We start from the raw sequence: 24,868 nt of genomic DNA, 5'->3' as shown, positions 1-24,868 counted from the left end.
ATCCCAGCTGCACCCTTTACCCGGTCTGATCTACACGTGACTCCTGACCCACAGCCATGTGGTTGACTCTTAACAGCCCTTCCCCCCCCCCCCACCTCCCCCTCCGCCCCCCCGCCACACACACACACGGCAATTGAGTGGCAATAATTTAGTTGGTTGAAATTGCTGAGTGAGGCAATATGTCCTTCGGCTTAAGGCTGGATCAAGGATCCAATTATAAAGGGACAACTCAGCTGACCAACAGTAAAGGAAGTGGAGTTGGGAGGAGTGTGTGCACTTTGAGCTGCTTTTTTTTTCAAAAATAAGCTACTTTTCATACACTTTTTTGCTGAGGAGATCTGAAACTGTAACAAAATTGGGTGGCAAAGTTGGGTTAAACAGAACTTAACCCCGGTCTCAGACTCTCATTGAAAGCTGTGAGATCCAACAGGTTTTTGTTTTAAAGCTGCTCATTTCTTTCAAACTCCTGCACTAAGTTGCCAATGTCATGTATCAGAATGAGCAGTGGATGAGTAGCTAGTATTGTTCGATAGTGTAAATTTTTCTGGAGTGCAGGTACCGCATCGTTTCATCGGCATTGTTAGGTTTACTGGCAGCACTGGGAGGTGTGGGATATATTCACAAGAAACAAAGTTAAAAATCATACAACACCAAGTTGTTTATTTGGAAGCACTAACTTTTGGAACACTGCTCCTTCATCAGGTGTTTGTGGAGCAGGACCATAAGAGAATTTATAGCAAAAGGTTGCAGTTTCATGCAACAGAAATGATATATTGAACAAACCTAGATTGTTGTTAAGTCTTTTCTCTTTTAGAATGGGTTGCAGGTTTTGGTTCATTAATATGTAAATCCCAGAACTTTGAAAACACATTCTCGAGACAACTTAAGGTCTGTATATCACACTTGAATCAGACTGGTTCTATTTCCAAAGTGGAAATTTATAAAATCTCACATGGATTGACTGCCTGAAGATTGTGAGCTTTTTGAGCAAAATATAATATATCTGCAAATATAATTCTGCAAATTCAAAGTCACCCCAAAACCTGATATGTAAGTGTGCGTGCATGAGAGTGTGAGAGTGTGGGCATGTGAGTGAGAGAGTGTGTTTGTGTGTGTGCATGCTTGATAAAGTGTGTGTGTGTGATAGAGTATCAGCCTGTGAGAGGGTGTGAGTGTGGGGGGTATATGTGTGTATGTGCTTTGTGTGTGTGAGAGAGAGTGACAGTGAAGTGGGGTTACCTGTCATGTGACATGAACCCAAGGTCCTGGTTGAGGCCATCCTTATGGGTTCCAAACTTGGCTATCAGCCTCTGCTGGTCCACTAAAATTGGTTAAGCAGTTGCACAACACACACTGGAGAGGCAGAGTGGGACTTATCTTTCGATTTGCAGGAGGTGGGAGGTTCTGGGTGCTGGAAACTAGGGAAAACACATGCTGGAGGACCTTCGGCTCAGAGAGATGGAACTGGAAGCCAGGCTGCAGACATGTTGGGGGAATCATAGAGCCCAGACATATAGCCTGTGGAAACAGGCCCTTGGTGACACTTCAGTCCATTTGAGAAATTGAATTTGCATCCACAGAGTTTCCACGGTGTAGGGGGAAGTGTGTCTTGGCAGCCTCAACGATCCAATGAAGGGCTCATCTACAGTGAGAATACCCAGTCCACATTTCGCCAAAGAGTTAAAGTTCTCTCACAGTCAGAACCCTGGGGCACTCCCACGCAGGCTGCGTGTAATCGCGGGGCTACTCGATGCATGTCAAGTTTGGAATAATTTCCTGCAGACAAATATTTCCCCTCCTGGATTCAAATGCTGCTGATATTCAGGCCCTGAGTAAATTCCTTGTGCATGCCTGAACAGCAAATCTCTTTCTCTGCTAATACCTTGAGAGATCAGATCACTGCTATCAGTGCAGGGCAGAAAATAAGATGAGAGAATTCTGGTTTGTACGGAACATCCTTCTCTATGTTCTACCCAAAATCTGTCTCCCAATTCCTCCACCTTTCAATGGATTCCAAACCGAATTCATCCTTCCGTCCTCCTGTTTTTGCCTAGCTCCCCTCTCTTGAAAGCGCTGACTCTCAGTTCAGTTTCTCAGCCACTTCTTCCATCCCCAGTATGTCGCCCATGTCTTTATTTAGTTTTTAAAAGAGAAAGGCAGTGGTTTGCTGATGCCAGGACGTGAGGGTGACTGCGCTCACACAGTGTTCCAGACTCCATGTAGTGTCATTTACAAAAATCTGCACTGCACGTGTACGGAGAAGGGGATCCTGGGAGTCGGGGTGGGGGAGGTATGGTGGGAGTGGGTGGTATGCATTCACCACCTCCCCATTGAATCAAGACCCAATCATCCCCTCAGTGTCCCCTGTCCATTTACCCATCGCCACCTATAGCCCGCCGTCCATTCTCTCTCACTATCCCGAGCTTCCCGTCTCTTCTCTCTCTCTCACACACATCCCACCCTCTGCACCCTCGTTTCTTACCCCACTCTCTGCAACCCCCTCCATTCTATCTCCATACCCTCTGCCCCCGTCCAGTCTCTCATCTACCCTCTGTCCCCCATCCATTCCCCTTCTCTTTCTCCCCACCCTCTGCCTTCCTGTATCCAGTCCCTCTCCCCACACTCATTCTCTCTCTCCCCCCACTCTCTGCCCCAATCATGCTCTCTCCCCACCCTCTCCTGCCATTCATTTTTGCTCTTTCTTCCCCCACATTCTGCCCTCGTCCACTCTCTCTCCCCACACTCTGCAACCGCCAATTCCTCTCGCTTCACATTCTGCACCCCCCCCATTCTCTCTCTCTGCCAAACCCTCTACCCCCCAACCTGTGCACCTCCAGGCTTTCTCTATCCCCGATGGTCTGTCCCCGTGTCCATTTTCTTTTTGTCTTTCCCTCCAAGCCTCTTCTTCCTGTCCAATCTCTGACCCCGCACCCCCAACCCCATCCTTTCTCCTGCCTCGAGACCTCTGAGCATAGAGAGAGAATGGATGGTAATGACTCTACCTGGGTGACAGGAGGGGTTGATTTGAGAAATAACTGATCTTTAACATTGAGAATAGCGAAAACGATGTACTCAGAAACATCGGTAAAGTCTGAAAGCATATTCAATTGTTGAAAAAAAAAGCTGCAGCCATCTTTCTGAAATTTCCATAAAAATCAGTGTAGTTAGGCCACAGTTGAGGACAGGCTGGAAGGGTGCAAGGGCGGAATCCTAGTCTTATGAAATTGGTTTAAATTGTGTAGAAATAGAGCCATAGAGTTGCACAGAACGGGAATAAACCTTTCGGTCCACGCCGACCATATATCCTAAATTAATCTAGTGATCCATTTGCCACCATTGGCCCATATACCTCTCAACTCTTCCTATTCATATACCCATCCAGATGCCTTTTAAATGTTGGAATTGTACCAGCCTCGACCACTGCCTCTGGTAGCTCATTCCATACATATACCATGCTCTTTGGTCCCTTTTGAACCTTTCCCCTCTCACCTTAAACCTCTGCCCCTCTAGTTTTGGACTTCCTCTACCCTGGGAAAAAGACATACAAATGTTGAGCAGCCAGACAAAATGAAAAAGTAATAAAGTGTTGAGCCCCAGGGAAACGAAACAAATTGTAGGTCTAGCGTTTCTTTTTTCTGACTGGCATTTGGACACCGAAAATCTGTCAGTTACACCGGCAACTCCACTTGGCATACTGCGCATGCTTCTCAGTGTCAGCAAGCACTGCGCATGCTTCTTGATGTCAGCAGAATACTGCGCATGCTCTTTGCTGTCAGCGGAAACGACGCGCGACATTGTTTTGATGGGCCAATAGAAAGTGCTGGAGGACCGGAAGGAACCTGCCCCCATTGTCTGATTGCGGAAGTTGGATCATGAGTTTGTGTTGGTGCCGTTGCTGCTCCTCTCTCTCTCTGAATGAAGATTGAGCCTGACCCCAACTGCAACTTCTTTCCTCTATCCAACATCTGTGAGTACAACACACTTTTCTCACCCCCTTTTACATTGTATTTTTTCATTCTCGTGTTCAACTCGACTTTTAGCAAAGTTGGTTCAGGTCTGTGTCTTAATTGGCAAACACATGGCAAATGCAGTAACACAGTGTGCAGTTGTAACCTTTCCTGTGAAATAAAAGCAGAGAGGAGATGCATTGTTTAAATGGTGATATATTGGGATGTGGAGCAAGTGAGCACTGCAGATGCTGGGGATCAGAGTTGAAAAGTGTGGTCCTGACAAAGCACAGCAGGTCAGGCACCATCCGAGGTGCAGGAGAGTCAACATTTTGGACACAAGCACTTCATCAGGAATGATGTGTGGATGTACAAAGGTGCCTCAGCTGCCTTCTACTCAGGCTTTCTACTCCAGTCAATGCCAGTTGTCACATAGGTGCAGCAAGCAATGACCAAGGCAAATGGTATATTAGCAAGAGAAATTGAGTTCAGAAATGTCTTCCTGCTGAGTTCATCTGACTTTTAAATGTCAAAAATAGTTATGGGGGAAGGCAAGATTTTTAAAAATTATTTTATTGGAAACTTTCAAATCCTTTACAAAACATCTAGACACAGAAAAGAACTAAACCAAAGTACAGAAAGATAGAGGCAATACAACAATGTCATATCACAATGCTATTAATAATGAACTACCTACTACCCTACCAGAACGACCATATCTGCTGAGCTTAAGCTAAACTATAATCAAATTAAATAAAAATTAAAGTAAACTGAATGCACATTAACTTAAATTAGATTATATCACATTACTTTATTCTATTTCACTCACCACACCTCCACTGAGGCTCCCAATCCTGTAAGCACCAGTCATTTTCCCAATATTCTTTTCCCCCAATCTCCCCCTCCCAGGGTCCCACGGGTGCCCAGACTGATTCCCATGGCTGTACCACACCCCTAATTAATATTGCTGAAAAGTCTGCATCAATATAATTTAGAAAGGGCCGCCATGTCTTGTAAAATTATTCCGTTTTGTGGTGCACCATATTTGTGAGGTAGTCTTGGGGGAGATGCTCCATCACCAGCATATGCCACCCCATAAGACCTGGGGGCATTTCCAATGGCCAATTCATTAAAATGTGCTTCCTCGCGCAGTGGGTAAGAATGTTACACAGTCTCTTCCCGTGTTCCCCCAGACAGAGCAAATTTGGCAACCCCAAAAGAACTTCAATCCTCAGGATGTTCTTACCAAGCACTCCAGTATCTCTGGATCTTACAACAGTGTGGGAGAATGCCTATACTAATTTTACATTTGGGACACCCTGGTGACGCTCCTCTCTTGAACTTAGCTAGCCTCTCTGGCGCCAAATGAGCCCTGTGTAAAATCTTCAATTGCATGACCTCTGCTTTGTTACATATTGAAATTTTTCTTACATTTTCCCATATATCTTCCCATACTTCCAATGAAATATCCTCTCCTACCTCCCGATTCCATGTCCTACAGAGTCCCTCCACATCACTAAGGCACATCCCTTCTGTAAATGATGCAAAATACTAACTGAAAGAGCACCCGTACACCGGAGCACTCTTTTCTCCACATGTGGCCTGTAAAGCTGAGCCAGGAGCGTGGTCTTCCTCTGTATATCATCCCTTACCTGAAAGTACCAGAAAACGTTCCTATTAGACAATCCATACTTCTGACTTAGCTGGCTAAATAACATGAAGATCTCCGCCTCAAATAAGTTTCCCAGACAGAAGATTCCCTTATTCTTCCATGACTTAAAGCCAGAGTTCATTGCCCCAGATTGAAATCCTTGGGCTCCCGCCAATGGGGTAAATGGCGAGGTCTTCAGCCAATTGCCCTTGTCTTGCCTCATTATCTTCCAGGCTTTCACCGTATTTAAAATGATTGGACTCTTACACTGCTCGGTCACGGATTTCATCTTATCTATGAATAATAGATTAACTAGGGGACTGCAAGGCTTCAATGTCAAGCCAAATCGACCCTGAATCCCCTCCCCCCGTGCCCTGTCACCCACATTTGCTAACAAAGCACTTATTTGTTATCTCCAAGTCTAGAAGGTCCACGACCACCACCACCACCCCCCCCCCCCCCCCGCCCCCCCGTTTTATCCTCTCCAGTAATTGTACATAGTTAGCTTTATACAGCTGGTGGAAGACAGGGGTAATAAAAAATTCCCAAATACAAAAACCCTTTTGACGACCGTCTAAACAGGAACTGCATTCCATCCTTCAGATCAGGCACCTCCATTAATACCCCCCACTGGCACGGCTTCCGATTTTGTAAAGTTGATCCTGCAGCCCGAAAAACTCCAAATACATTAATTGTTTGAATCAATCGAGGAGCGGACTCGTCCGGATTGGCCAAGGAGAAGTGGATGTCATCAGCTTATAGGGTGATCTTATTCCCGCCCATTCCCACCCCTGGCCCCACTATTTCAGGATCCCTCCTGACAGCCCCAGCTAATGGCTCAATTGCCAAGGTAAGTAGCAACGGTGAAAGAGGACACCCCTGTCGACTACCTCTCCCAATATTAAAGTTATCTGACTTAGTGCAGTTTGTGATGATGTTTGCCTTAGGATCATTATGCAATTCCACCACCCATCGACCAAAGGATCCCCCCAAACCAAAACGCTGTAGGATCCCAAATAGGTACGGCCATTCTATCTGGTCAAACGCATTTTCTGCGTCTCGGGAGACACCGAACCCGGGATCAATCTTTGCTGGCATACCTGCACTATGGTCAGTACCCTCCTGATATTGTTGGAGGAGCTACAGCCCTTGACAAAACCCGTCGATTCATCTTTCATAATTTAGCGCAACACATTTTCCAACCTCAGGGCCAGCATCTTGGTAACAATTTTAAAATTTACATTCAACAGGGTCTGTGTGAAGCACATTCTTCAGGCTCCTTCCCCTCCTTTAAAATGAGGGAGATATTAGCCTCCCTAAGAGAGTGCGGAAGACAATCCTGTGTATATGAATAGCAATACATCCCCAGAGGCGGCTCCACGAACACATTTATGAATTCCTTATAGAATTCACTTGGGAATCTATCTGACCCCAGTGGGATGCTTTATTGCTTCCTGCACCTCCTGTATCGTAATAGGCCCATTCGACAGGGAAACCTGTTCTGCCTTTATACTGGGGAGGTGCAGGTCCTCAAAAAAGGACTGCATCCTCGCTGCACCGTGTTCGTCTCCCTCTGACCGATATTACTGTGCAAAGTATTCCATAAATCTAACATTGATCTTCTTCAACTCACTGTGCCAGCCTTCTCTCTAACAGACATAAAAGATTGGGAAGCATTTTTCTTTCTAGCCAGATATCGACTTGGCTTATCTCCAAATTCAAACAATCTTTGTTCAGCAAAGGAGACCCTTTTTTCGCCACCTGTGTGTGCAATGAGTCGAGAGCAGTCCGGAGAGCTGCAGTTTGACCAGAGAAGGCCTATTATAATATGCTTCCTCAGCTATCTGCAGCCGGGTCTCCAGCATCTGATTTTGCTCCTCCCTCTGTCTCCTTCCATTTGTTGAATACGAAATAATCAGGCCTCATAAATATGCCTTAGTGGCCTCCCACAGTATTGCTGGATTACTGGCCGTACCTGGGTTGATATCTCAGAAGGCCTTGAACTCTCTTCTGCTGTACTCAACGGATTTGCTACGCCTAAACATGAATTGGTCCATGCACCAGTGCTGTGCATCCATTCCACCACCCTTGACTTTACCATCTAAATACACTGGCACATGGTCCGAGACACCTATATTGCCAATTTCACAAGCCAATGTTCTGTTCAAGCAATCCAATGGCATTAAAAAGTGTCAGTTCCCATGTGGCACTTGTGTGGGTTGGAAGAGAAAGTAATGTCTCTTCCATTAGGGTGGAAATGTCTCCAAAATCCACTAACCCCAACTCCTCGCACATGTCCACCAACTGCTTCGGGTGTGTCGGTGTATCTGCCTGGCCCCTTGGCACCCTGTCTACCTCGGGAATTATTAGGCGATTAAAATCTTCTCCAATGACCATGCGGCGCACCCTAGACTTATTAATTTAGGAACTGCATCAATTAGAAATTTAAGAGGGTGCACCGGGGGATGATATACATTCAGGACGCCATACTCTTCTCCATGTGTTAGAGCTGTAAGAATGATGGACCATCCATGTTCATCCTTAATTTGCTCAATAACCTGGACAGGGAGGTTCATTCTTACCAGTACAGCCACTCCTCTCCACTTGGAGCTAAAGGAGGAGAAGAATACCCTATCATAACCACACCCCCCCCCGCCCCCGCTGCAGTTTTAGATGTTCCTTATCATTTAAATGTGTCTCTTGCAGCAGGGCGATGTCCACCCTTTCCTTTCTAGGGCTTAACAGCATCTTTTTTAATGGGGGAATGGCTCCCTTTTACATTCCAGGTGCACCACCTGAACGAATCAGTAGCCATGGTCATCCAGGGCAGCCTGTGGTTATCCAAGAGGAGGAAGCTTATCTGAGGTGTGGTGAGCGACAAAGACATTAACTCTATAAAGTCTAAAAACTGCTCCTATTAAAAACTACTATAAATAAAAATCTAACAACCACATATAACTTAAGCAAACACTCAAATAACCCCAATTATGTAGAGAACTCCCCCCCCCCCCCACCCTTGCCACCATCCCGGCTCCTTCCCGCTGAGGCTGTGCCCCAAGCGCCAGGCAATTCACAGATTGAAAAATGCATGTTATTTACATTCTGAGAGTTAACAATGGATGCCCATCTCCCCACACCCCTTCTCCATACATCTTAACCACAGATATAGCCACCCCAATCCAAAAACAAAAGGACAGCAGTGAAAAAAAGGCCTCAGACAATACCTAACCGACCGTTTTACTAAATAATTCCAGTTTTACATGAAGGCAGTACATATAAAGCCGATAACCACAACAAAAAGGGGCAAAAAGTAGCATTGTCTGTCATGATGTCCCGCCTTCACCCCGACCTGAGTCCTTTCATTCAGTGAATTCACAAAGCCCTTCACCTTTTCTGTTGAATCAAAGTTATATACCGTCCCTTCATGAGAGAAATGCAACACGGCCAGGTACCTCAAGTATATTGAATGTTCAGATCGCTTAATTTTCTCTTAACTTCATCAAATGCTCTTCTGTTCTTAATTCAGGCTCCAGAGAAGTCCTGAAAACACATTATTCTTGAGCCTTTGTGCATTTAGGCCTCTGGATCTCTTACCAGTCTTCTTGCTGTTTCAATCACTAACTGTTTTTCTTTATAATGCAGGAGTTGCACTAGGACCGTGCGGGGGCGTGGGTCCGGCCCTGACCGCATTTCGACCAAGTGGGCCCGCCCCACACTCAACAGACCCGACTCCGACTCCAGCCCCAGGAATCCAACGAGGTCTTCACCTTCCTTGCATTCCGGAAGACCCACGAGCTGTAAGATTTTTCTTCTACTTTTGTTTTCCAGGTCGTCGTCCACTTGCTCCTGAAGGACCCGAACCTGGTCTTCCAGCGTTTGGATCCTTCCTCCTGAGACCTCTGCCACGGTCTCCGATGCCACGGTCCTCTCCTCCACTGCCTATTCTCTTCGGGCCAACATTTGAATTTTCTGTTTATGCTTTTCCAGCGTGGCAGATAGTGGTTCCACTGCTGCTTCAATCTTTTCTCAGAGTTTGCCATCTCCGAGAGTAACTGCTGCTGCCCCATTAAATCCAAAGGGTCTGCCCTGGGAGTTTGAGCAATGGCTCCAGGCACCCTCAATGCAGTAGGGGAGTGCCCTGCCTGCTGCACTCCTGTCGGCTCCTTTCCTTCATTTGCTTTCATTCTGGTCCTAAAGCTGTCAAACCACAATTATAGCAGCTCCAGATGTTCAGTAAGTTTCTATTAGCAATTTGTTTTCTCTTACAGATGGTTAATGAGGTGGGGGGGGGTGGGTAGGGGGTAAAGGTCCACCTTGCCGGGGGTATGGCACAGAGCCCAGCACAGCAGACCACTCAAACCACCGCCATCTTGGATTTCCAAGAAAATGGTTTTAAGACCAGTACAGAACAGCTACAGGGTCATACAGCACAGAAATAGACCCTTCAGTCCAACTCGTCTATGCTGACTATGTTTTCAAACCCAACTAGTCCCATTTGCCAGTGATTGGCCCATATCCCTCTGAACTGTTCCTATTCATGTGCTTTTCCAAATGTCTATTAAACATTGTAACTGTACCTGCATCCACCATTTCCTCTGGACACCCATCCACACAAACCACTCTCTGTGTGAAAGAAATAGAGCTCTTCATGTCTTTTTTAAAATCTTTCTCCTCTCACCTTCAAAATTTGTTCCCTAATCTTCAAAGCCCCACCCTAGGGAAAGGACACCTGCCGTTCACCTCATCTGTACCCCTCATGATTTTATAATCCTCTCTAACATCACCTCTCAATCTCCTCTGCTCCAGTGAAAGAAATCCCAGTCTATCCACCTGGCTGTAGGTATATTCATATCCAGTTACGATCTGTTCAATGCTGGTGCAGGCTCAAAAGACCAAATGGCCAACTCCTGCTCCCAATTCTCTCACTCTGTGTGCAGGACAGCATTGGGAGATTGGGAAAGGGGAGAGGTAGATACCTTGTATGTTTTTATTTTTAAAATGCACTTGATTCCCACAAATAAATGCAACAGGTACAAGTACAGCACATGCAGTATTCCTCATTGCAACTTCAAGGTTTTGTGTCCTCTTCTTCGATATTGGCTCCAGCACATTCGGCTTCCTTCCCGTCCCCCGTCCCCTCCCCCCCCCACTCCCCCCGCCCCCCCATCCCCGCCCTGAGCCGTTGATGCTTCCATTGTTTATAAAATCAAGAGAGGCATGGATAGGGTAAATAGACAAGGTCACTTCTCTGGAAATCCAGAACTAGAGAATAATAGGTTTGAAGGGGAGGGGGGTGGGGGAGATTTAAAAGGGACCTAAGGGGCAATTCATGCAGAAGACGGTGCATGTAAGGAAAGAGCTGGATGCTGGCATAATCCTAACATATTTAAAAGGCATCTGGATGGGTATATGAATAGGAAGGGTTTAGAAGGATATGGGCCAAATGCTGGCAAATGAGACGAGATTCGGTGAGGATATCTGGTCAGCATAGACCAGTTGGACCAAAGGGCCTTTGTCTGTGCTGTATATCCAGATGACTCTGGTTTGCCACTTCAGTCTGTTCAGTTTCTCTCTAGTATCATTGCCTTGATGTCTCATTCCAAAATTCCCCCACCCCCGTGGGGGCACGTTAACCATTTTGTGTTTGGTTGTTTGTCAAGAAGCTGAATATTAGGTTCATCCTGAATGTACACACTATATTTTTGCTTCCTAAAATCAGACCTGCTCACTCTCAATAGTATCCCAATGTCGTGGAAGATATTAATTTTCAGGTGGAGGTATCCAAAATTCAGAGAGATGTCAGTTGTGACTGTTTTGCTCTTCTGTCACAGTCAGATCCTGAATCAGTACTTTCATGAGAATTAGAATGGCGTGAGAACAGAGGGAGAGAGAGAGAGAGAGTGGGATGGTGCTTTCAGTTTTGTGGAATAACAAAAGAAAAGAATGTTCTGCAGAAAGTAGAATTGCTAGTTCTGAATTTGTACCCTGGACTGACAGTGATGACTTTTGTAATCTCTTTTCAGAGTATTTGATCTGAAGATGAAGTTTCAAAAGCACACATTTCAGGCTTATACCTGAACCATTGACTCCCCTGCTCTTCGTATGCTGCTTGACCCATAGTTTTTGACTCAGATTCTCCAGCATTCTTGAGCCACTCAATCCATCGGGACTGCAACAATTTTCAACTATGATCCAATTGGTTCCTGTTTCAGTACGTTTTCAGCATCAGTGGGACTGGAAGAGAGACCCTACTGTTGCAGCAACGCACTGAGTGTGGAGCCTGAATCAGCTATCTGGCTGGATAGAGGAATTCAAGGCAGGGAGGGGACATACACACGTTTGTGTACAACTGTAGCTTCGGCCATGGAGAAACCATGGAAGTGTGGCGACTGCGGGAAAGGCTTCCGTGTCCCGTCTGCCCTGGAGACACATCGGCGCAGTCACACCAGGGAGAAGCCATTCTCCTGTCCTGAATGCGGGAAGGCGTTCAGTGATTCCCCTGCCCTGCTGAGGCACCGACGGGTGCACACAGGGGAGAGGCCCTTCAGCTGCCTCAAGTGTGAGAAGGCCTTCAATGATTCCTCTGCCCTGATGAGGCACCAGCGGGTGCACACAGGAGAGAGGCCCTTCCGCTGCCCAGATTGTGGGAAGGTGTTCACTCGCTCCTCCCACCTCGTGATTCACCGACGGGTCCATACCGGTGAGAAGCCCTTCCCCTGCCCCAAATGTGGGAAGGCCTTCAGCGATTCCTCTGACCTGCTGGCCCACCGGCGGGTCCACACCGGTGAGAGGCCATTCACCTGCTCTGTCTGCGGGAAGTGCTTTACACGCTCTTCCGACCTGCTGAAGCACCGGCGGGTCCACACTGGGGAGAGGCCGTTCACCTGCCTCGAGTGCGGGAAGGGCTTTGCTGTCTCCTCCACTCTACTGACGCACCAGCGGGTCCACACTGGGGAGAGGCCGTTTGCCTGCCCCGAATGTGGGCAGAAGTTCACAATGTCCTGCAGCTTGAACAAGCACCAGCGGAGGCACCAATTCTCCCAACAATCCGATTCTGCCAGTAACACTGCTGAGGGTCATCCCCAGGACTGAACCTCCTGCCCTTTCTGATAGTGGGTGCAGTGGGAGAATTGATAGGCTTTTTTGTTTTCTACTGGGGGAGGGGGGTTGGGAGTGGTGGTGGCTCATTGGTTAGCGCTGCTGCCTCATAACACCAGGGACGCAGATTTCATCCTCAGGGTGAAGTCTGTTTGGAGTTTGCACTATCCCCCACCACCCCGTGTCTGTGTGCGTTTCCTCCGCGTGTTCCAGTGTCTTTCCAAAGTCCAAACATGCGCATATTTGGGCGAATTGGCCAATCTAAATAGTCCCATTGTGTGCAGGTGTGGTGCATTAGTTAGGGGTAAGTGCAGAGTGATAGGGTAGGAGAATGTGTCTGGGTGAGTTACTCTTCAAAGGGTCGCTCTGAACTTGTTGGGCAGAAGGGCCCGTTTCCACTTTGCAGGGATTCTATGATTCTGTGAACATTGCTTCCAGTGGGCGCTGCTGCTCATTGATCCCAGGACCCGCACAATCCTAAGATCACAAGACCATTGGAGCAGAAGTTAGGATATTTTGACCCATCGAATCTGCTCCACCATTTGTTAGAGACAAAATTAAAAACTGCAGATGCTGGAATCTAAAATAGACAAACAGGAGGTTGGGCACGACAAGGCAGGCAGCACCAGGAGGTGGAGAAGTCAGCATTTCAGGTATTATCTCTCAGGACTGAAGAAGGGTTCTACCCGAAACGTTGACATCTCCATCAGAAATGATTTATCAGGATGTTGTTAGAACTAGAGGGCATAGGTTTAGAGTGAGAGGGGAAAGATTTAAAAGAGACCGAAAGGGAATGCTTTTCATGCAGAGTGTGGTGCGTGTATGGAATAAGCTGCCAGAGGAAGTGGAGGAGGCAGGTAGAATTACAGAAGTTCAAAGACATTTGGTTGGGGGCATGAATAGAAAGGGTTAGAGGGATTTGGGCCAAGTGCTGGCAAATGGGACTAGATTAATTTAGAATATCTGGTCAGCATGGACGAGTTGGACTGAAGGATCTGTTTTCGCGCTGTACCTCTCTATGACTACCGGTCCTGATGTAAGTTTAGAATGGAATAACTTTGAATAATTCAATCTTGTTGAATTCACCTCCGGGAAGGTTTCAAATGAACCCCTCCAAGTGATATGATTTAACTACGCCGAGTTGGATAAAGTATCCCATCAAGTTCAACATGAATGCGCAGTTGAAAAAGTCAGAACTCACCCAACCCCAGGTTACAGTCCAACAGGTTTATTTGAAATCCCAAGCTTTGGGAGCATTGCTCCTTCATCAGTGCTGCTCCTTCATCACTTCACCTGATGAAGGAACAGTGCTTCGAAAGCTCATGAGTTCAAATCAATCTATTGGGTTTGTCACCTAGTGTTGTGTGACTTCTGACCTGTCCACCCCCAGCACCTCCACTTCAGAGTTGACGAATGAGATCAGATTTTATTCAGCATGATTTAGTGAGATATTCATCTGGATGTCCTTATGACTGAAACATCGATCCTCCTGCTCCTCGGATGCTGCCTGACCTGCTGTGCTTTTCCAGCATCTCACTCTCAACTCTGATCTCCAGCATTTTCAGTCCTCACATTTTCCTGGTTCATGTGGAAACTCAACACTGTCAGAGTGACAGAAACACCAGTCATCGAGTACTATAGCACAGAGACAGGCCCTTCAGCCCAAACCGGTCCATGCTGATCAAAATGTTTGTCAACACTAACCCCATTTCCCTGCACTTGGCCCATATCCTTCTAAAGCTTTCCTATCCATGTATTTGTTGAAACACATTTTCAATGTTGTTAATGGACCTGCTTCAACCACTTCCACTGGCAGCTAGTTCCCCCAGGCGAACTACACTCTATAAATATTTTGCCCTACACCTTTTCTTCCGTCTTTCTCCTCTCACCATAAAAACGCATCCTTGCTCTTGAAATCCTCCCCCTAAGGAAGACATAGCTACCAGTAAGCCAACTCTACCCCTCATGGTTTGAAAATATTGCCTCTCAACCTCCTCTGCTCCAGTGGAAAAACATCCCAGCCTAAATTCTGATTAGATAATAATGGCAGTGATGATTTTGGCTGTGTGTGTGTGTGTGTCAAGGATCTCTCATTTCTAAGGCAATGTTGTGCCTCTTAAGTTCACCTGATCTTAAAACGAATGGCACCCCATTCATTTAAAATGTCCATGTTTTCTGTGCAAAGTCGGTCCTGGTCAGGAAAGAGGCATTGGTGTCTTATATTCCCGTAGACTTCTTGCGACAGGGTTCATCTGCTCTGTTTTGAGATGTATGAGTAAATCTTCAGAACAAAAAAATTAATGCAGCCTTTATTCATGTCTCATTATTAAAAACACTTTCTCCATTTCCAGATGTGATTGAAAAGCTTCTCCCAATGAATCCTTGACTGATAACAGTATTTGTCAGGCTTTTCAAAGTCACTGCAGCTCTGTCACAGCAGAGGGGAAGGCTCTTTCAGACACAACGCGTCGTGCAGAAAATTCTCCCACATTAGTCGAGCAAAGTTGACGTCTTTTTAAGACATTGTGAAACTTGAAAGGGTTCAGAAAAGGTTTGGAAGGATGTTGCCAGGGCTGCAAGGTTTGAGCTTCAGGGAGAGGCTGAATACGCCGGTACTATTTTCCCTGAAGCTTCAGAGTCAGCCAGAACCATCTGTTGAATCAGGAAACATCTCTTCCTGCAGTAGCTTCAGACAGACTGCTTGCTAAAACCCAAACCAGGAGAAAAGAATGGGACAACTGCCCTTTCATTGTAGAAGTGTTTTAGAAAATAAAATGTCAAACCCTTTTCCCTGATTGTTGACTTAGCCAGTATCTGTTAACCATTAGTGAAATCCTTAATTCTAGACGAATGAGAAGCTCTGCCTTTTACAACCCCTCCTGAAAATAAACCAAGAACAACATAATCTTCTTAAAGGAGCAGCATCATCACAACAGAAAGCACCTGAACTGAAACATTTGTATCAAAGGGCTGTACAGTTAGCAGGACAAGAAAACAGGTTTTCAATTTCACCAATCAATTTAAATCAGCCCCATTGGCTACCAAAAACTTATTAAATTTAAATCCTAAAGTTTTGACAACAGGACCAATCCTGTCATAAAGAATTGGTGCTCTCAGTCAGCTGTGTATTCGAGAAAGCATCATTTAGAAAAATAGAAAAGGACATTCCTGACAGAGGAATCGGAGGAGGCATCCCCCACAGAAGATAGCAGAGAATATTCCGGAAGACACATAACCTGGTTGTAATCTGGGAGATTAAATTCTATTTTGTGTTATCTGAGTGGGAGATGTATTGATTGGAACAGCATACCAGAAGAATCTTGATTTATTCCAGAATACTCATTCGTTAGGACGGATTTATTTAGTTTGTTAGTTTGCTCACAGTGAGAGTTGGTTAAAGAAATTGTTGATTTTAAAGTGTCAGGGATTTTCTTTTAGCACTACAGCAGGTTACACCACTTATCACACTGACTTTTCACATTAAAGGGCAATGTGCCACTCTTTGGACGTTTCGGTTTGAGATCTTGGAGAGTGGGGGTGGTCAGGGTGGTGGGCGGGGTGAGGGGGGAGTTGCGGGGTGGTCAGCCTTCGCTTTATAACAGTATTGAAGACATTCTCTTGAATGCAATGGATTCAATATTAATCCCAGCCTCATGGTGTGGTTGTGGGTGAATTACCTTAATTTGGCTCCTGACTCAGAAACCGCACAGAGAATCAACTGCTGAAACAATGATTTACACTTTATTGCACGGAGCAACCACAAATAAAACCCCTCAATTTCATTCAGCTTCACCCCCTCAAACTTGGCTGTCACCCAATTGATGGCTGAATTTAACTGGGTTTCCAACGACAGTGCCCATCTCTGGAAGTGTCCAGGGGTTTGATGCAGTATTATTCTTCTAAGTACTGCTGCTGCTGTATCATTCTGGAGTTGAATTTTGGTGGCGTTTCCTCAGTTTCAAATCTGTGGTGTGACTTTTTTTTAAGACTCTAACATCACCTCACATTGCTGGAGACCTCAGGTCTGTAGTTTACCTTCTTATCCTTGAGGGTTAGCTGTCTGTTTGAAACAGCCTGCCCTGCAATTAACCCCTTCTTCCCAGGGTTGGTGAACTAGCAGAAATTAGGCCATTTATAGTATTGAATCTGCTCTGCCATTCAATCATGGTCGATATGTTTTTTAGCCCCATTTTCCCTGTAACCTTTGAGCCCCTTGATACTCAAGAATGAGTGAATGGTGGAGCAGACTCAATGGGCTGAATGGCCTAATTTCAGTTCCTGTGGTGTCACAGTTTCTCATCGGCCCTTTCGTTTCTTGGTCCAGAAAGAGTTATTGCTGACTTGTGAAGTTGGGGAAGTTCTGGAGTTTACAGGTGCACACCACGCTCCTCTCTGCCTCCTCCTGGGATAACGATTCTTCCTGAGATACTGGCAGTTCTTGAGATCCCTGGATATCCCTGAATACAAATCAGTGTGTCTGGAAGTCTCTGCTGCTACCTTGGAACAGAAGGATTATGGGGAGAAAATTCAGAAATCCGAACAGCAAAGAGACTTGGGACTTCTAGTCCAGGATTCTCTCAAGATAAACTTACAGGCTGAGTCAGTAGTTAGGAAGGCAAATGCAACAATGGCATTTATTTTGACAGGACTTGAATATAAAAGCAGGGATGTACTTCTGAAGGTCTATAAGGTTCCGGTCAGGCCACAATTGGAGTACTGTACCCAGTATTGGGGCCCATATCTCAGGAAGGATGTACTGGCCCTGGAACATGTTCAGAGGAGGTTGATGAGAATGGTACCAGGAGTGAAATGTTTAAGATATGAAGAACATTTGAGGACTCTGGGTCTATACTCAATGGAGTTTAGAAGATGACAAGGGAACTAATTGAAACCTACAGAATACTGAACAGCTTAGACAGAGTGGATGTTGGGAAAATGTTTCTATTGGTAGGAGAAACTAGGACCCGAGGGCTCAGCCTTCAAGTAAAGGGAAGACCTTATTAGAACGGAGATAAGGAGAACTTCTTCAGACAGACAGTGGTGTATCTATGGAATTCCCTGCCCCAGAAGGCTATGGAGGCCAGATCATTGAATGCATTTAAGATGGGGCTAATTAGGTTCTTAAGTATCAAGAGGATCAAAGGTTACGGGGAGAATGGTGTTGAGAAACTTATCAGCCATGATTGAATGGTGGAGCAGGCTCAATGGGCCGAATGGCATAACTTCTGCTCCTATAGTCTTATGATATGCTGATGTGTGGAGGGATGAGGATGGGGGAAAGAGATAAAGAGGGAAATGCAATTAAGTTGAAGCTGGATGCAGATACATAGAAAATACACGGATTGTACGATAAATTTCAGACCACATAGGAGCATTGGCATAGAGAGGGATCTGGCTATATTGATCTCCAAAAGTGGCAATACAGGCGGGTAACGTGATCAAGAAGGTTCACAAGCACGTTTGCCTTGAATGTAAGAGTTGGCAAGTTATGTTACAGCTATTTATTCCAGTCACATTCAGAATATTGTGTGCAGTTCCGGTCGCCACACGACCAGAAGGACATGGATGCTCTAGGGAGAGGGTATAGAGAAGGTTCACTAGGACATTACCTGGTCTGGAGGTCTCATTACGAGAAGAGATGGGATAAACCAAGACTATTTTCACTGTAAAGATGGAGGCGGAGGGATGACCTCAACAAAATGATGAGACACACAGATTGGCTGGACGGGGACGGCATGGTGGCTCAATCATTAGCACTGATGCCTCAGAGCACCAGGGTACCGGTTTGATTTCAGTCTCAGGCGACTATCTGTGTGGAGTTTGCACATTCTCCCGGTGTCGATATGGCTTTCCTCCGGTTTCGTCTCACAATCCAAATGTATTGGTTAGGGTGGAGTGGCTATGCTAAATTACCCACTGCCCAGGGATTGGCAGGTTAAGTTGGATTGTCCGTGCTTAAATTGCCCCACAGTGTTCAGGAAGGTGAAAGTTAGGGACATTAATCAGGGGTAAATTTCGAGTAATAGGGGTAGGAAATTGGTCTGTGTGGATTATTCCTTGGATGTTTGGTGTTGGGTCAGATAGTCTGTGAGGTTAGTCAGAGGCTTCCCCCCCACCCACCCCCACCCCCCACCCCCCCCGCCAGGGTCGAAAAATCAACTACAAGAGGGCACAGGTTCAAGGCGAGAGGGGGACAGTCTGGGGGAGAATTGAATGGGAAGATTTTTCACACAGATGGTAGATGCCTGGAATGCATTGCCAGTGGATGTGGTGGAAAGAGGCACCTTAGCAACACTTAAGGTGTATCTGGATAGACACATGAATGGGGGGTGCATACAGGGACCGAAACCATGCATTGGCAATAAATAGCAGGTCTAAGTTAGGATTAGGAATTGGCACAGCTTGGGCAGGGAGGAGTAGGGGGTACAGCGTATGCTGATGAAGGGGTGGATGGAGGCTCAGGTGGAGCATAAACACTGACAGAGGCCAATTGGATCGACTGTGCTGGAGACTCAATGGGACAGAAACAAATGTATCTATTTCAGATCTACCTGCACTTCAGCCGCTTTTGTGGACTGTTTCCGTAGGGAAGGTGCAATCCCAGGCTCAGAGAGTGTCAGCCCCCACTGGAAGTAAAGTGGGTGAGGGTGCGGCCCGTCAGCATAAAGAAACCCCTTGCCCTTCCCACTTCACCCACGAAACAGCGTTCAAGATGTGACTCTCGGCAATGGTAACAGCAGAATCCAACCCGAATCCCTGCGCCATCTCGCTTGTGAAGTTGCTGGTTTCTCCACAAGTTGCACGACTGGGTGAAGCCCTTCCGACACACTGGACAGCTGAACGGCCGCTCCTTGGTGTGGATGTGCTGGTGTTTGTGCAGGGTGGAGGAATCGCAGAAGTTGCTCCACATGGGACAGGTGAACAGCTTCTCCCCAGTGTGGACGCGGAATCGGAGCAGCAGGTGATACGACTGGGTGTAGCCCTTCCCGCACACGGAGCAGGAAAACGGTTTCTCCCCGGTGTGGATCCGCTGGTACGGCAGCAGGTGGTGTGACTGAGTGAAGCCCTGCCCACACACAGGGCAGATGAACGAGTTCTTGCTGGTGTGGACACACTGGTGGGCTAGGAGGTGGTGTAACTGAGTGAAGCCATTCCTGCACTGACTGCAGGTGAACAGCCGCTGCCCAGTGTGCAAACGCCGATGAATCTCCAGCGCAGACGGGGAAGGGAAACCATTCCCACACTCCCCACATTTCCACGGTTTCTCCATGGGGCAGGTGCCCTCGTCTGTCTCAGACCTTAACAATCAGTTGAATACTCGGTCACACTTACAGCATGTGCGTGGTGTTACTGGTGCACCCGCTGATAATTGGAATACTCTCATTCAGTCTGTGAAGCTTGTTCCACTCACTAGTCTGGTGTGTGGGTATGTGAGACTCTGAGTTTCCTCACACTGACGTCTAAAACCTAACTAAGCAGACAGACCTTCTCCCCTTTGTTTTCAAGGCCATCAATATCCACGTCCTCGTGAATCAACTGACTGTCAGACTTTGATGTGATGTTTGGTCTGAGATTTCTGCCGCCAAATTCTTCTCTTGTAATATTCCTGTGAAGTGATTGCAAAGGTCATCACAGTCAGTCCATGATAGAAAATCTGAACGTAATTCTAGTTACTGTGGAACATTATTTCCTCTCAATGCCAAAGATCTTTGTGTAGATATATATGTAACTGTCAACCAACAGGGTTATGGGGCAGACTGAATACCTCCACGAAGAGTTCACATGGACTCAAGTTGTTGAATGGACCTTTGTAGTGCAGTATTTACACTCTTACTGAAGATCTACAATATGCTGCAGTACGATATTACAAGCAGAAACAACTGCAAATCAGACAAGGTCTGTTCCGAAGTTGGACCATGAACTTTGAAGCTGCTGCTGCTCTTCCTCTCTCTCTGAATGAAGATTGATCTTCACCCAGACTGCAACTTCCTTCTTCTTTCCAAATATTTGTGAACACAGCCCTTTTTTTGAAGGATGGCATGTTTTCTGTTCATCACAATTAAAGGGGTGTCTTCCCCCTGATCTGCAAAGGGACTGTCAGTCTGGGGAGGACAGGGTCACGTCTTGATGTTGTTGTGTGCAATCTGTGACAGCTGCAACAATTCATCCCAACTCCTGTACTCAGTGCTCTGACTGATGAAAGCAAGCATGCTGAAAGTCTTCTTCACCGCCCTGTCTATCCATGTCTCCACTTTCTAGGAGCTATGAACCTGCAAACCTACATCTCTTGTTTTGAAATACTGTATATGAAACAGATTTGGTGCTTGTTGGTATGTGTGCTTATCTCGACTCTAATTCGGTATTTTACACTGAATGCCATGACTGATGAAGGCCAGTGTGCCAAAACATTTCTACCTGTGACTCAATTTTCAGAGAACTGTGAACCTGTACTCCAAGATCCCTCTGTTCCACAACACTCCTTAAGGTCCTACCATAGGCCATGAAATTCCGACATTGATTTGACGATGCAAAATGTAAGAGCTCACACTTATCTATATTAAACTCCATTTGTCATTAAACTTAAACCTATGCCCTCTAATTTTGGACTCCCTCACCCAAGAGAAAAGACCTTGCCTATTTACCCTACCCATGCCCCCCCATGATTTTATAAATGTCTGCAATGTCACCCCTCAGCCTCCAAATCTCCAGGGAAAATAGCCCCACTCTATTCAGCCTCGTCCTGTAGCTCAAACCCTCCAACCCTGGCAACATCTTTGTAAATGTTTTCTGAACCCTTTCAAGTTTCACAACACCCTTCCTGTAGCAGAAAGCACAGAATTACACGCAGTATCGCAACAATGATGGAACCAATATCCTCTCTGAAGAGGATTTTAAAACAATACTTATAACAACAAGCAAATCAGGTTAGTTGGGCATGACTTTCCCATAGCAGTTTATTTTGTTTGTCCTTCATTAACCTATGCTTTATAAAATATAAGAAAATATTTTGAGGGATGGGATTGTTGCTAGCCCGTCCAACATTTCCTCACCATCCCTCATGGTCTTTGGACCGAGCAATTGGCTACATTCTAGAAGGCAGTTGAGAGTAAACCACATTGTCGTGGGTCTGGAGTCACATGATGTGAGCGTGCACACACGTGTGTAGGGTTGTGAATGGCAGATTTCCCTCCCTTAAAGAACACTTTCACAACAATCAGGAATGATTGGATAAAAGCAACAGTTCTGGCAGCACCTATCAGGAGACGACAGTGTTACTGTTTTGAGTCCGGTGGCTCTTCAAAATTCGGCTGGATTCAAAACATTAACTGTTTTCTCTCCACAGATGCTGCCAGACCTGCTGCGTTTCCCCAGCAATTGTGCCTTTTGTTGCTGATCTCCAACATCTGTAATTCATTGTCTTAGCCAATAATGGTTTCCTGGTTGCCAGTACGGAGACAAACTCTCACTTCCAGATCTTTTTATTCGTTGAAAATAAAGTCCACTAGCATCCATGATGGGACTTTAATTTTTGTTCTCAGAAGACCGAGATCTCAGGGCTGCTTAACCAGTATCACTAGATCACAATCTTCCCTTCACTGACAGTGACATTGACAACCTTGTCCTGAATATTTTTCTTTATTCATTCATGGAACGTGACACTTTGTCTCCCAAAGAAAAGCCAAGTGCCAATTCAGAGGGCAGTTAAGACTCAACCACATGTGTTTGGATCAAGGGTTACACATTCACCAAATTGGGAGAAGACTGAAGATTTCCTTCCTTTAAAAAAGGTTATGAGTGAACAAGATAGGTACTTATGACAATTGTTAAGATCACCAAAGAAGCGATAAGATTTATATTCCAGATACATAAATTGATTTCAAATTGCATCGGGGACATAGCAGCATCAATTTGAAACTCCAGATGTTAAATCCAGTAACAATGCCCAAATGCCACCAACTCCCTACAATTTCGAGGCTTCCCAACACTGACTGGTCTATAATTGCCAGTTGCATCCTTTTTCTCGTTACTATTTACTATTCAATTCAGCCCATTGAGTTGACTCTGCCATTTATTCAGATCACGATTATTCTGGGAAACATTTCTTCCATTTTGCTGCCATTGTCCCATAATCCTCAATTCGCTTACTGATTAAAAAAAAACAACTATCTCAGCCTTGAATGCACGTAACAACCCAGGCTCAACAGCCCTCTGTAATATCAAATTCCACAGATTTACTGCCCTCAGGAGAAATCCCTATCTGTCCGAAACATGCAATCTCTTATTTGGAGGTTACTTCCTCTGGTCCCAGACTCACCCACTGTTCTACGCCTAGCCTGTCAAGTCTCCTCAGCATCTTGTACGTGACAATAAGGTTACCTCTAATTCTTCTAACTTCTAATAAGCACAGGCCCAACCTATTCAGTTCTCCTCATAAGGCATTCTTTCCATCCCTGGTATCATCATGGTGAACTTTCTCTGGACTGCCTCCAATGCCAATATATCTTTCGTCAGGTAAAGGGCTCGAAACTGTTCACAGTGTTCAGTTGTAGCCTGTCTAATGCCTTACATAGGTTCACTATCACCTTCCTATATTTATACGCTATTGAAAAGGCCAACCTCCCGTTTGCCTTCCTATTACTCACTGAAATTGGATGAAGAGATTCGTGGACGAGATTCCAAATCCCTCTATTCTAAACTTTTCTCCATTTAATATTCAGTTCTTCACCTCCTGACAAACTGCATTACCTCATTTTCCCATCTGCCAAGCTTTCACTCATTTGCTTAACCTGTCTATATCCCTCTCCAGATATCTAATGTCATCCTCACCACCTGCTTTCACATCAACTGTCTCTTCTGCAAACTTAGCAATAGTACATTCACTTTACTTATCCAAGTAATTCGTATATATATTGTAAATAATGTTGACCCTAGCGCTGATCCCTGTGGTACACCAGTAGTTACAAGTTGCCATCCTGATCATGCCCCTTACCACAACTGTGGCAGTTAGCCAATCCTCTATCCATGCTAACATACAGTCTCCAACACCCTGGGCTCTTTGATTATTTCATAAGATGTGAATATCATTGACTGTGCCAACAACTCTTCCCAAACTGACCTTGAAAAGGTGGTGCTGAGCTGCCTCTTAAATTGCTTCACAAATATGATGTGGACTGCAACAATGTTCAGGAGTGAGATCCAGCATTTTGGTAAATAACAAAGAAACAATGCGATATATCTTGCAGTCGGAATCCTATCTTCACACTTGTCTGTTCTTGGTGGTTGAGGTCATGGCTTAGAAGGTGCTTTTGAAGAACTGCCACTCATGCAATCAAGCCAGACTGATAGATTGTGGCCCCAGACTCTGCCATTTTGACTTCCCTCATCAATCTACATTCTTTCCAACGAAGTTTCAGTCTCAAACCGCCACGCAATACCATCTGTTACGGCTTAAAAGATAAGAATACACATGATTTCCAACCGTATCTTGGATTGTATAAATCTTTGCCTGCCAGAATTATTTTCTTAGACTTTAGTTAAACTGGGTGACTGCATGAAATGGTTTTTTGGTCAGACTATATTCATCATCCTCAAAGGAGACAATGCCAGTAATACTCTTGAACTCGTCTTTTTGCTTAAAAAGCACGAGTTCTTGATTTATTTTTACAACTTACTGACATTCACACCTGCACATTCAATGTCAAACTCAGACAACATAACTGAAATTACACCATTAATCTTGTTTTTCAACAATCCAACAGATTAATTAATAATACACAGTGAATACCAAGGCTGATTAATGTAAAATTAAATTTGACCGAAAATGTAAAATCGAGATGAGAGATAACAAATGGGAAGGGCAGAAGGCAAGAAATGCAGCATCATAGAAGGTGCTCCTTAAGGGAGTGTATTTTCCAAACTACAACTGCTGAATATAAACAAACACTCTGACATGATCCTCCGGTTTTAATGTAAACCATAGCCCCATACAGTAGGTACTATTTAAATAAGTTAATAGATACAAGCCTTGAGCAAATCCAGCCTCCAACCTGGCCCCCCGCTTCTTGGAGCTCGGAGAGGGGTTCCCACACATTCATTCAACAGGAGACGGCTCAATTTATTGTAATGGGCACGGAGGGTATAGTGGTCGTGTCTCATATTGAGGAGGAAGCTG

General features: G+C 45.5%; 1 protein-coding gene across 6 annotated transcripts; it reads left to right on the top strand.

Annotated features, from left to right (window-relative positions):
* Positions 1 to 3,864: 3,864 nt before the first annotated feature.
* Positions 3,865 to 24,158, top strand: LOC140460357 (uncharacterized). 6 transcript variants are annotated; one of them, XM_072554852.1, is made up of 4 exons: positions 3,879 to 3,967; positions 8,385 to 8,463; positions 9,241 to 9,395; positions 15,048 to 15,302. In XM_072554852.1, exons 1-4 carry the CDS (start codon positions 3,916 to 3,918, stop codon positions 15,080 to 15,082), a joined length of 321 nt encoding a protein of 106 aa, XP_072410953.1. In that variant the 5' UTR covers positions 3,879 to 3,915; the 3' UTR covers positions 15,083 to 15,302. The 6 variants fall into 6 exon arrangements, 3 of the variants coding, with proteins under 3 accessions (XP_072410951.1, XP_072410953.1, XP_072410952.1); XM_072554851.1 differs by lacking the exon at positions 15,048 to 15,302 and adding an exon at positions 11,622 to 13,603; XR_011954014.1 differs by lacking the exons at positions 8,385 to 8,463; positions 15,048 to 15,302 and adding an exon at positions 23,940 to 24,158 and having other exon boundaries at positions 3,865 to 3,967.
* The last annotated feature ends 710 nt before the right edge of the window (positions 24,159 to 24,868 follow it).

The sequence above is a fragment of the Chiloscyllium punctatum genome, chromosome 36 (assembly GCF_047496795.1).
Source record: "Chiloscyllium punctatum isolate Juve2018m chromosome 36, sChiPun1.3, whole genome shotgun sequence".
In the NCBI taxonomy this organism is placed as follows: Eukaryota; Metazoa; Chordata; class Chondrichthyes; order Orectolobiformes; family Hemiscylliidae; genus Chiloscyllium; species Chiloscyllium punctatum.
Note: the sequence above shows the minus strand (reverse complement) of the source record. Positions and strands in the feature narration are given on the sequence as shown.